Source organism: Apium graveolens, chromosome 4 (assembly GCF_009905375.1).
Source record: "Apium graveolens cultivar Ventura chromosome 4, ASM990537v1, whole genome shotgun sequence".
In the NCBI taxonomy this organism is placed as follows: domain Eukaryota; kingdom Viridiplantae; phylum Streptophyta; class Magnoliopsida; order Apiales; family Apiaceae; genus Apium; species Apium graveolens.
Genome location: NC_133650.1, coordinates 97,926,985 through 97,939,129, shown reverse-complemented (window position 1 = coordinate 97,939,129; position 12,145 = coordinate 97,926,985). Strand labels below are relative to the sequence as shown.

The 12,145-nt window shown below is 41.5% G+C and overlaps 2 protein-coding genes across 2 annotated transcripts; both read left to right on the top strand.

Moving 5' to 3' along the window:
* Positions 1 to 690: 690 nt before the first annotated feature.
* LOC141718767 (uncharacterized) lies at positions 691 to 1,614 on the top strand. The gene is made up of 2 exons (XM_074521152.1): positions 691 to 1,072; positions 1,217 to 1,614. The coding sequence occupies exons 1-2, from the start codon at positions 691 to 693 to the stop codon at positions 1,612 to 1,614; spliced, it is 780 nt and encodes a 259-aa protein (XP_074377253.1).
* A 1,962-nt stretch (positions 1,615 to 3,576) lies between these two features.
* LOC141718766 (uncharacterized) lies at positions 3,577 to 4,383 on the top strand. The gene has a single exon (XM_074521151.1). It carries the CDS (start codon positions 3,577 to 3,579, stop codon positions 4,381 to 4,383), a length of 807 nt encoding a protein of 268 aa, XP_074377252.1.
* Positions 4,384 to 12,145: the final 7,762 nt, after the last annotated feature.

Below are 12,145 nucleotides of genomic sequence, written 5' to 3'. Positions count from 1 at the left end.
AAGGCAGCTTCCTAGCAGTCGAAGCCTGTTCATCCATTTCGAAGGAATCTGGGTGTAACATTTGGCGCCGTCTGTGAGAAATACGAGAATAATAGAACGAGATATCGAGACAATGACAAACTCAATCCATGAGAACTCGCCACCACCAGGTTTTCCCCCACACGATGTGGGGCAGACGCTCGCCCTAACGGATGCCGACGGGGTCATTAAATTAACCCCCAAGGAAGAAGCCTTGCTCCTAAAGATCTGAGCGGAAAAACTAGCTGCGGAGAAGGGCAAGGCCAAAGATGACCAAGCAGAGAAGGACGCGGAGGCCAGCGCTAATCGGCGAGAAGCCGATGTGTTACGGCTGAAGGCCTTGCGGCTCCAGAAGGAGGTAATTGAGCTACAAGAAAAAGCACTACGCTAGGAATTGCGGGCCGATGAACAAGAAAGAACGACCAAGCACAAGAAAGATTGCAGGGTGTATGCCGAAGAAGATGAGCCCGACTCTGATTCGCATCCCCGAAGGAAGATGACGAAGCAACCTTTTTCATCTGATGCGGACGAGGAACCCGATGGGTCGCGAATCAGGCTCACACGCCTGGAAAAGGCTATGTTTGCGATCGAAGGGCCGATCAGGAGCCGATCGTGACAAAAGAAATTGAACAGTATCGACCCCCTCTAGGCGAGGAAAGGCAGTTCCCAAAGATGAGTGAGTTTAATGGAAAGGGAGACCCCGAAGACCATCGTGAAAAATACGAGTTGCTCATAATTGGAATGGGGCATAATGACATCATGCTCTGCAAAATGTTCAAGACTTATTTAAAGGGATCGACCTCGATATGGTATAAATCCCTCAAGCCTAGGTCCATCGGGTCGTATGAGCAGCTGAAAAGAAAGTTCCTGAAATACTACTCACACTTATGTCGAAAGGCGAAGGACACTGAGGCCCTGGTCCACTGCAGACAGAGGGCGAATGAAGAGTTGGGGGATTATTTGGCTCGGTTCAAGGAGGAAGCTGGAATGGTAACTAATCTGGACAAGGTCAAAGCTATGGGCTTTCTGATGGCAGGGCTAGACCCCTATAAAGGTAAAAAGCTTCGTTCCTCTCTTTATGATTCCCCCCCAAATCCCTAAATGATATATATGTGAGGGGCGAGAACATTGACCGTAAAATGGAAAGTATTGGGGGGGTACAAGGACTCCTGAAGGGACGACCGATCGAAGCGAGCAGACAGATCCGAGAACTCAAGATCTGGATCCGACCGAAGGGATAGTAGGAAAGAAGGAAGGAAGGGAACTGACCGGGGGGATGAACGACGTCGAGATAGAGATTCGGCCGTGTTCACTCCTTTGAATGCGCCAATCTCCAAGATTCTCCATGAAATTAAAGGCAAGCCCGGGTTCGTTCGGCCTGCCAAGATGAAAATCCTAAATCATAAGAAGAACCCCGAAAAATACTGTGATTATCATAGAGATAAGAGGCATAACACCGACGAATGCTACCATCTCAAAAAGCTGATTGAGCGAATGATCAAAGAAGGCGAACCTAATCAGTTCGTCCGACATCTAAGGGACAGGCTGGGTCCAAAGGATAATCAAGAGGAACCAGAAGCTGAAGAGCCCGAGTGAAGGGACATGATAAGGGGCGAGATGAAGACTAAATCTGGGGGCAATATTCTGGATAAGGACAACAAGATAGCGAAGAAAAAGTATGTCCGTCAAGTGTACATTCTCTATCAGTTCGGACAAGCGGAGCCCCATATGCCTATGAATTTTAGCACTGAAGATTATGAGGATGTCATTCACCCACATGAGGATCTCCTTATCATTAACCCTATCACTGGACAGAATAAAATTTGGAAGGTGATGGTGGATACCGGAAGTTCGACCAACATACTGTTCCATAAGACTTACTGCAAGATGAACCTGGCTGGAGAACAGTTGGAGCCCTGTAACGAAGTCCCTCTCTACGCCTTCGGAGGACACCCCATACAGTTTGAAGGAATGATCACTCTTCCCGTCCTTCTGGGTAAATTACCATACACCGTGGAAAAGCCTATGAAGTTCTACGTAGTTCAGATCGAGAGCCCCTATAATGCCATTTTCGGAAGGCCCTTCTTGTCAACCTTCGAAGCGGTAGAGTCTACACCTCACCTCAAGATCAAGTTTCAAACCGAGAAAGGGGTAGGAGAAATGAGAGGCGACCAAAAAACTGCCCGAATTATAATGTTGGAAGACTTGGAGAAAGATCAGGACTATGAGAAGCTGGGCGAAACTTGGAAAAGAAAAAGGGCTGAAGCAGAGCTTAGTGGAAGCAGGGAAACAGTGAATATTGAGTTGGAGAAGTTCGGAGCAGATCTTTCAAGTCCGATCGCCGAACCCACGGCTGAAATCGAGGAAGTAGAGCTGTACGCTGGCCATTCGGGAAAAATGGTTCGGATTGGGAAGAACATGGAACAAGATCTGAAGGAAAAGGTAATCACTATGATCCGGAAGTACCATGATGTGTTTGCCTGGGGCCCAGAAAACATGCCTAGTTTGGATCCCAAGACGGCAAAACACTGCCTAAATGTGCAGCCCAAGGCCAAACCCGTGAAACAGAAGAAGATAACTTTTGCAGCCGAACGACAGAAGGTAATAGAGGCCGAAGTAGAAAAATTGTTAGAGGCCAAGTTCATAAAAGAAATTGAGTACCCAGACTGGCTAGCTAATGTGGCGTTTGTCTAAAAATAAAATGGGAAATAAAGGATGTGTGTGGACTACACAGACCTTAATAAAGCATGTCCGAAGGACCACTACCCCTTGCCAAGAATCGATCAACTGATAGAGGTCATGGCTGGTTACTAGGTACTTAGTTTTCTTGATGATTTTTCTGGCTATCATCAAATTTTCATGAATGATAAGGATGTGCCCAAGACAGCGTTCATAACTCCGAAAGGACTTATGCTTATATTAAAATGTCTTTCGGACTAAAAACGCCGAAGCCATATTTCAATGAGTGGTGAACAAATTATTCAAAGAACAGATCGGTCGGAATATGGAAGCTTATATGGACGACATGATTGTGAAGTTCCTGTTCCAAGACCATGCCGAAGATTTGAAGAAATGCTTCGAAACACTCCGAAGAAACAATATAAGGATTAATCCGAACAAGTGCACCTTCGGAGTATTCAGTGGCAAGTTTTTGGGCTATATGGTTAGTGCCCGTGGGATAGAGGCGAACCCTGAGAAGATCGAAGCATTCATCAATATGAAAGCCCCCAGATGCATCATAGACATCCAAAAATTGACCGGTCGACTGGCCGCCCTTCGGCGATTCATTTACCGATCAGCCAATAAGGCGCTCCCTTTCTTCACCGTACTTAAATGGTCAAAGAACTTTAAGTGGGGGCCTGAATGTCAAAAGGCGTTCAAAGAAGTGAAGGAATACCTCACTAAGGCACCACTCTTAATGAGGCCTGATTCGAAGAAAACACTTCAGCTTTACCTGGCCATGTCCGAAAGAACACTAGGGGCATTGCTTACGAAAATTCATGAAGGTAATCAACATCCTGTATTCTATGTATCTCATGTCCTAAAGGATGCAGAAACATGATACCCAACGCTAAAAAATTCGCATATGGGCTGGTTATGGCCTCCCAAAAATTGCGACACTACTTTCAAAGCCGAACAATTCACGTTGTCACTAGTCAACCTCTGAAGAAGATTTTGACAAGGCCTGAAGCCTCGGGAAGAGTGGTAGCCTGGTCCACCGAACTTGGGGAGTTTGACCTTAAATACGTCCCCAGGACGGCGATTAAAGCTCAAGCCTTGGCTGACTTCATGGTCGAATGCACATTTTCGGGGCCGCAAGATCTCACGCCAGAAGAACAGCTGATTCAGACTCCAGGTAAATGGAAACTCTTTGTAGACCGATCACTGGCAGGGAAAAAATGCGGGGCCGGCTTAATACTTTCCAGCCCCGAAGGGTTTGAGATATGCCAGGCTATAAGATTTGACTTTCCCCTCACCAATAATGAAGCCGAGTACGAAGCACTCCTTGCAGGAATTGAGTTGGCCCGAAGTCTAGAGGCGAAGCACCTAAGGGATTTCAGCAATTCAATGATGGTAGCAAAGCACTTCTCAGGAGAATACGAGCAACGGGATCCCCGGACAAAGGCTTATACCATTAAGGTAAAAGATGCTTCTTTATCCTTCGAAACTTTTGAGCTAAGTCAAATTGGCAGGGAGAACAACGGCAGGGCATACGCCCTGTCCAGGCTAGCTTCGGCTGAGACTAAGAGCCTAACCGGTTCTATTTACCTCACCGAAGCCAAAACGCCTTCAATCGAGAAAAATAACTACCTGGAAATTGACCAAGGCACTGACTGGATGACTCCGATCCGAAGCTTTCTGTAAAAAGAAATCCTGCCTATGGACCGACAGGAAGCACTAAAAGTAAAATATAGAGCATCGAGCTACACAGTTGTTAATGGAAGAATGTATCGCCGTTATGTCAGTCAGTCCCTCCTTAGATGCTTAAACATTAAAGAGCAACATCAGGATCTTGAAGCGGTGCACGAAGGAATTTGCGGGGAGCACCTAGTCGGCCGGTCTCTCGCCTTTAAAATCCTTCATCAAGGGTTCTTCTGGCCGACTTTGAAAGCCGATGCAAGTGAATATGCAAAAAAATGCGTACAATGTCAGTTGTTCACCACGGTTCTAAAGCAACCTCCTGAAGAAATGACTTCGATGCTCATCCCTATTCCCTTCGCCATGTGGGATGTAGATATTATGGGGATTCTTCCAACCAGCACCAAACAAGCAAAATATTGCATAATTGCCATCGACTACATGACCAAGTGGGTCGAAGCCCGACCATTATCGGCAATCACCGAAGAAGTCGCTAAGAAATTCTTCCTGGAGCAGATCATTCTCAGATTTGGGATTCCAAAGATTTGCATCTCGGACAATGGAACTCAATTTGTCGGAAACAAATTCTGAAAGTTTCTACATCAGTTTGGGATTGAACATAGATTTAGCTCGGTAGCCCATCCGCAGGGAAACGGGGCAATCGAAGTAACAAACAAAATAATCTTTCAAGGAATAAAGAATAGGTTGAGCGATGCTAAAGGAAGATGGTCCGAAGAACTACCTTGGGTCTTGTGGGATTACCAAACGACCCCTAGATCTTCTACGGGGGAAACTCCTTTCAGGATGGCTTACGAGACCGAAGCCCTAATTCCAGTCGAAGTAGGTTTGGAATCTTTCAGAACTGAGGTCTATAATGTGGAAGCCAATAACTTCGGATTGAGAGCAAACGTGGGCCTACTAGAAGAAGAGAGGCTTCCCACCAAAGAAACATCAAGTATCTACTACAGGCAGCCCAACATTATGACTGCGGCATCAAAAAAGGTCGTTCGAGATCGAAGACCTGGTCCCAAGGGAACTAGCTGCGTCCATGCCAGCGAAGCAAGGGAAGCTTCGGCCAAATTGGTAAGGACCCTACAAGGTGATCGAGATTGTTCGACCAGGAACATATAAACTACAAACACTAACTGGCGAAGCAATCAAAAACACTTGGCATGCTAGTCGCCTGTGAAAGTTTTACCAGTAAGAAATTTCCTTTATTGTCAATCTGTACTTCTCTCTGAATTTCATGTGAAAATTGTAATAATTTAGTGGAATAAAAATCCACTTCTTTTTCACAGATTTCTTTCAAATAATTACAAACTGAGTGGCCGAAGTAGTACTATCTAGGGACGACCCCGAAGAAGATAAACCCTTCGGCCAACACGTTTGGTTTATCTAATTCACAATGAACATCCGTTTAGGATGAATGAATAATCTCTAGGGGCAATACTGCAAAGAGACTTTCTCCTTCGTCCTTCCCTTTAGAATTCTTTCATACAATAAAACGATATTACCGAAGGCCGAAGTAGACCCTGTCTAGGGGCAATCCCAAAGAAGACAGGACCCTTCGCCCTCAAATCGTGCATAAAATTCTAAAACCGAAGAACGACGAAGGTCTTGTCTAAGGGCAACCCCGAAGGAGACAAGCCCTTACCCTTCTTGGCTTATCATTTAAAGTTAGTTTTTACCCATCTTGACCGATGAAACGAAGACATGCTGGTCCAGGGGCAACCCAGAGATGACTACCACACTTGTTCCTTCGCCCACAAGGAGTCCTTCTTAGTGTTAACAGTCGAACTTAAAACTCGTCCTATAACACTTGGGGCCGAAGAAGGAAAATAGGTACTCAAATTTAAAAATTTGAGTTAAATTTTCTAAGGCAAAACATTAAGCTGAAGATGCAATAAGTACAATGTTGATAAAAGATGAAAGATGCATTAAAGCAATAAAGATTAAGCCTTAGATAAAAAAAACAAAAGGCGAAAGATGCATTAAAATCCTGAAGGATAGTTAAATTACAAAAGCCCGAAGGCAGAAATGTCAATTACAAATGTTAGGTCACACACACACTGTAGAGGGGGGTGAATACAGTGTATAGCACAATCAAATCGAACTTTAATAACTCAAGTAACAGAAAACAAACGTTATTCAAAAAAATTAACTCTGTTACAGTATGGAACTGTCCTCTCTCAGTGATGAACAAATATCACGAGAGCTGCTAGGGTTACAATGAATAATCTTCTCGATAATGATAACAATTATAGTGTAAACCCTATGTATGTGTTTATATACTACACAGTTACAAGATAATCGCTAATTGATATGGAATATAATTATGCTTCCTAAAATATATCAATCAGATATCTTTTCTTCCAAGTATTCTATTCTTCATAGAATTCCTTCTTCATGCATATCTCTTCTTATGTTTGTCTCGATCTTCTCTTCCTGTAAATCAGTTGCCTTCCTTATCTGAACATTTCCTTTAAGTCCTGATATTATCTTCTGATAAATATCTCCTGAACCTTAAGTACTGATGACTTAAGTTCTGACTTCAGTATAAGTGCTGATTTCAGTTAAGTACTGATTTGTCTTATTTAAGTAAGATCTGAAAACTAAACATAAATCACATTAGTCATGACATTATCAAATATATCTAACAATCTCCCCCAACTTGTAAATTAGCATAATATACAAGTTAACAGATATTTGATGATGTCAAAAACATTAAGTACAAATGCATGAGAATTTGACTAGATAACTACAACTTACAGTCCTTAAAGCTTTACCAACTTTAACTTCTGATAACAACTTCAGTCTGTATTCATATCAGAATTTGAGCAGTTGTAGATCTTGACTTGGCTTCATCTTCTGATCTCTCTGATGTCAGGAGTTGTTCTGAGATAATTCTTTAACAAACATCTCTCAGCATATCTGAGTTCATCAATCATCCTCCTTTTAGCATCTTTAAGTTCTGCAGAATCTTCACCAGTTTGAAAGATTGCAGCCCTGAGATCATTAATTTTAGCTTTCTTTATGTCCTAATCCAGTCTGAACAAATACGCCTTGTCAGACTCAAGATTGAATTCCACAGCCTTGTAACCCAGAAAGGTAGTTATAATCTTAGCAGAGTTAGGCTTCATTTCAACAATATCACCCTTGTGATCTCTGTACTTTGGAAGATATGTGTTGTCAGACTTAACAGAATAAAGCCTTTTCTGTCTCTGAATTTGACTCTTCAAATAGTTTGCAGCACTTTCTGTTATTTTGTCATTCACTTGAAGTAAGAATAATACATGTTCCAATTCTTCAAAATACTTCAGTGGAATGGCATTTTCCCTTATATGATAAACCCTACCATCTGTCATGAAGTACAACAAGATGTGTTCTTTCAAGTAGGTATGGTAAACCATTTGTACAGATTCTAGTTGATTCAATCTTGCATGAGTTGCTCCAATACCTGGTTCACTTAAGGAAGTTGGATCATTGGTTGTGTTCTGTATTCTTCTTTCATCAGCAGTTCCCAATCCAATTTTATCTCTTGCTTCCTTTCCAGTAACCACTCTTGCTTCAAAACCACTTGCAGCAGTCTTCAAAGGTTGAGTCTGTTTGGCTTTGGTGAATCCTGGTAGGAGTATCTTTGAAGGTTTAACATGAGCAATGTCAGAGGTTTCCTTTGATTTATCTTCTGATATCAAGTTAACTTGAGCTATGTCAGAGGTTACTTGCTTCTTTGAGATATCAGAACTAACTCTATCTTTACTCTGAACAACTTGAGCCATGTCAGAGGTTGTCTTAGAAATTTTTTTTGAAGTCAGAGCAAGATCAGCATCTTCAACAGTAATTTCTTCATCCACAGGAGGCACATAAACCTTTATAGGTTCACCAATTTTCTCTTTGCCCTTAGACCTTGGATCTATCTGTAATTATGATTTAGCCTTGGTTGCTTCATGATTTGATCTTTCTTTTATCACAATGCCTTTGACTTTTGAAAGTTTCTTTTTACCAACAGAAGCTTCAGATTTAGATTTGACTTTTTCTGACTTAAGTCTAGCTTTTTCTTCCATCAGACTTTCCAAGTCCATTCCTGGATTCTCCTTAAGAAATAACTGTCTTGATAATTTTTCATCAAGATCCAAAAGTTCATCAGAACTTATCCTTTTACCAGTAGCAGAAGTAATTCTTTTTCCAGTATCAGAATGACTTGTAGTTTCAACTCTTCTTGATGAGAAACTTCTACCTTGACCATGACCTCCACCCATTCCAGAGTTTCCCTGGTCATCTTTTTCATCATCCTTCCCCTTCAGTGTCTTATCAGTTTTGCATTTGGACTTAATTACTTTCTCCCCCTTTTTGGCATCAGCAGGTAAGAGAAGAGAGACAAGCATTTCCACTGAGGCTTGGATTTCATCGAGTTGAGTTTGCTGAGAAGCTTGATTTTTCAAAATATCATTAATCTGAGACTGTTGCTTCTCTTGGGTCTTCTCAATGTAAGCAACTCTGTCAAAGGTAGGTTGAAAGAAACTTTTCTTTTCAAGTTTCTTAACTGTTTCTTGCTTGAGCAATTCTTCCTGAATTTTATGTAACTCTGCATGAGTTGTTGAGTGAAGACCTTGAAGATGTCTAGTACTCAATGCAGTGACTCGAAGCTGTGTCTTGAAATCATCATTAATTAACATCTAATCAGCTTTGTCCAAGTGCTCAGCAAGAATCTTTTCAGATGGAACAAAGGTAACTGAGTTCCATTCCTTAGTCCACTCCTGTCCTCTAGGAGTTTCACTCCAAGGTACTAGTGCTTCTCCTCGTACAAACTTCTTGACTAGTTCAGATTTAGAAACAGTTTGTGGAGGTGCATGTCCTGAAGGACCAGCTTCATCAACATCTGCATTTGGAGCAGCATCACCAGTTTCATCAGCATTTGCAGCATCAGAACTTACAGAATCAGCATCTTCTGATAAAACAACAGTATGAGAAGCAATCGAGGCTTCAGCATCATCCTCTAAGTGCTGATCTGTTTCCAAGTTCTGATCAACAGCCATATCCTGATGCTCACCTATATTCTGATCATCAACATCTAGATGCAGAGAATGTGTGGTAGACAATTATGGAGTTTGAGTAGCATCAGTAACATGTGTTGTTGATGGATTAATTGCTGTTGGAGCTTCTAAGTAGAGAACCTCAGGCACAACCAGGTTTTGAATATCAATTTCAGCACTTGTGCCTGGGTCTACAGGAGATACAGTTTCATGTACAGGAGACACAAATGGTGTGTTTGCCTTGTCTGTAGCAACTTCCTGAGTTGGGGACAATGAAGAAGGAGATGCAGTAGCTTCAGCAAACTATGGTTCTTTTGAGATAAGAGATTCCTGATCTCCTTCCTTAGCTGCTGCTTCCTCATCATCTGAAGCTGTCCTTTTAGCTCTCTGTTTCTTGTATCTCTTTGAAGGTGGGGAGTCCTTGGGCGGTTCAGCTGAAGTCATTCTTCTAAGACTTTTGAGAAGCTTAGATCCCCCAATTCCAGCATCCTTCTGAGAAGGAACCTTCTCAGCTTCTATAACAACAGGTTCTGATGCAGAAACCTGTTCCTCACTATTAGACTCATCTCTCAGAATAATCCTCCTTCTCTTCTGTGGTGTCTGAGGAACAGTCTTTGTCATCTTGGGCTTGGAAGATGAAGGCTTCACAGTAGGTGCTGAGGATGAAGGTTGAGCTGTCTGTGAAGGTGTGAGATATGTTTTAAGATATGTTCTGAGGGAGGGTTGAGGTATAGATGTATCTATGGTTTGTTCTGATGGTTGGTGTAGTGTTTGAGATGTGGTGGTAGATTGAACATCAGGATAAACAGATCTATAGGTTTGAGGATCAGCATTTACCAGGATCTGTTTTACAGACTGAGGAATCTGTAAAGGTCTAACCACCGTTTTCTTAAGGTCAACATTTACCAAGTCATTAAAGGCTCGTTTAACAATTTTAAAGGGTGGGTATAAGTCAGTGATAGGTTGAGGTTCATCAGCACAACAGAAATTTTATATAAGCTGACAAAATCTAGCAAAGTAAACAACATTCCTATCCTCTATCATCCTATCCCCAATAAAACCTATCACAGCACTTGCAAAATCAAAATGAGTTCGGTTAATAATAGCATACTCGATGTGCTGACTCATTATAGGAATGGCATCAAAGTTAGAACACTTATTCCCGAAGGCTTTAGTAATGCAGTCGAAGAAGAAGCTCCATTCTTTTCTGATGTGTGCTCGTTTCAACTGTCCAAGCTTAGCCAAACTCCTCTCATACCCCAAACTGGCCATGAACTGCTGTAGAGCTGGTTCATCCGGTGTTGAGAAAATGCAACCTTCTGGTAAATGTAAAGCCTTGCGAACTGTACCAGGAGTTACCACATGTTCAGAATCATCCACTTCAAAAATAATGCTGGGAGAGCCATTAGCACCACCATTATCAAAATTCCCAGTCCGCCAAAATGTCAGAACTTGTTGGCTTGAAAAGACTGAAGGCTGGGTCAATGCATACCCAATTTCACTGTGTGCAAGAAGATCTTGCACAAAATGCAACTCAGACGGAGCTTCATCATGATTTAGAATTACAGCATAGTTGTTGGGAACGAACTTGGCTCCATCGATGATCAAATCCTTAGGTGCCATGAGAAAAATTGAAAATTGAGATTTCCTGTAAGGTGTTTGATAAAATGTCTATATGAAAAACCAACGTCAGGAGATGAGAGAAAATAAGAGCAAAGAAAGAGAGATAAAGTGTAAAAGTAAATAAAAGATTAAATAATCTTCTCTCTCTCTTACTTATACTTGGTTAAAAAAAATAACCGTTGGACACCTGTCAGACATGCAACAATAATGAATAGTTAATGGGCACGGGAAAACAGTAATCATTACTTAACACATGCAGTTTTTCAAGGAAAAACCGTTCCACTTACCCAGTAATCCCATTAATTGTGGTAAGTCAGTTTTAAATCAAAATTTAAACTGTTCCCACGTATTTAATTATTTTCACTGCAAAACCAATATTCAAAAAAAATTCGAATGTGAGAATGACCAGAATTAAATCAAGTAAACAAGTACTGATATTTTAAAATCAGAACTTAATTTAAATCAATAATTAAAATGATCATCAGAATATGGATATATCAGGATTTAACAGTGCAGTAAAATTGCAAACATCTCAGAGACAGAATCTTGTAAAAATATAAAATTCCATTAATATATTAAGAGAATACATTCATGAAATTGAAATTACATCAGAGCATTACAAGACCGTCCTAAGCTACTAAACCTAACATCAACAGCTTTTGTCCTTGGCTAAGAAGCCAGACAAAGCTGACGATGAAGAAAAACAGGAAGAAGAAAATAAATTATTTCTTCTTTCGACTCTCTACAAAAAGAATAGCGAGTCATATGATTCGCTCTTGTTGGCGGAGAGCTTCCAGCCTTTCTTTCTCCAATCGCTCCAGATGGCGATGGTAGTCCATGTAAAAGAACAGGAGGTGTGTGAGAACCTCCTGGGGAACCGAGTCCCAAATCTCATCAGGAATGACAGTTACATGTCATTCCTGCTGCCAGTCCTCACAGCTCAGCTCCATGTTGAAGGTCTCATAGTTCAAAAACATATTGTAGTTGACCATATTTGTGTTGGTATGAAGGAAAGAAGAGTGAGTATGTGAGAAAAGAAATGATGTGTAGGCTGATTTGAGGTGTTGATATATATAGGCAAGAGAATGCCAGGAGACGCAAGGAAATTTAAT

Excerpts from the sequence above, each read along its gene's own strand:
- LOC141718766 (XM_074521151.1), top strand. The coding sequence starts at position 3,577 with ATGATACCCAACGCTAAAAAATTCGCATATGGGCTGGTTATGGCCTCC.
- LOC141718767 (XM_074521152.1), top strand. The coding sequence starts at position 691 with ATGAGTGAGTTTAATGGAAAGGGAGACCCCGAAGACCATCGTGAAAAA. Across the intron at positions 1,073-1,216 it reads AGGGCTAGACCCCTATAAAG|ACAGATCCGAGAACTCAAGA; the intron begins GTAAAAAGCTTC and ends CGAAGCGAGCAG.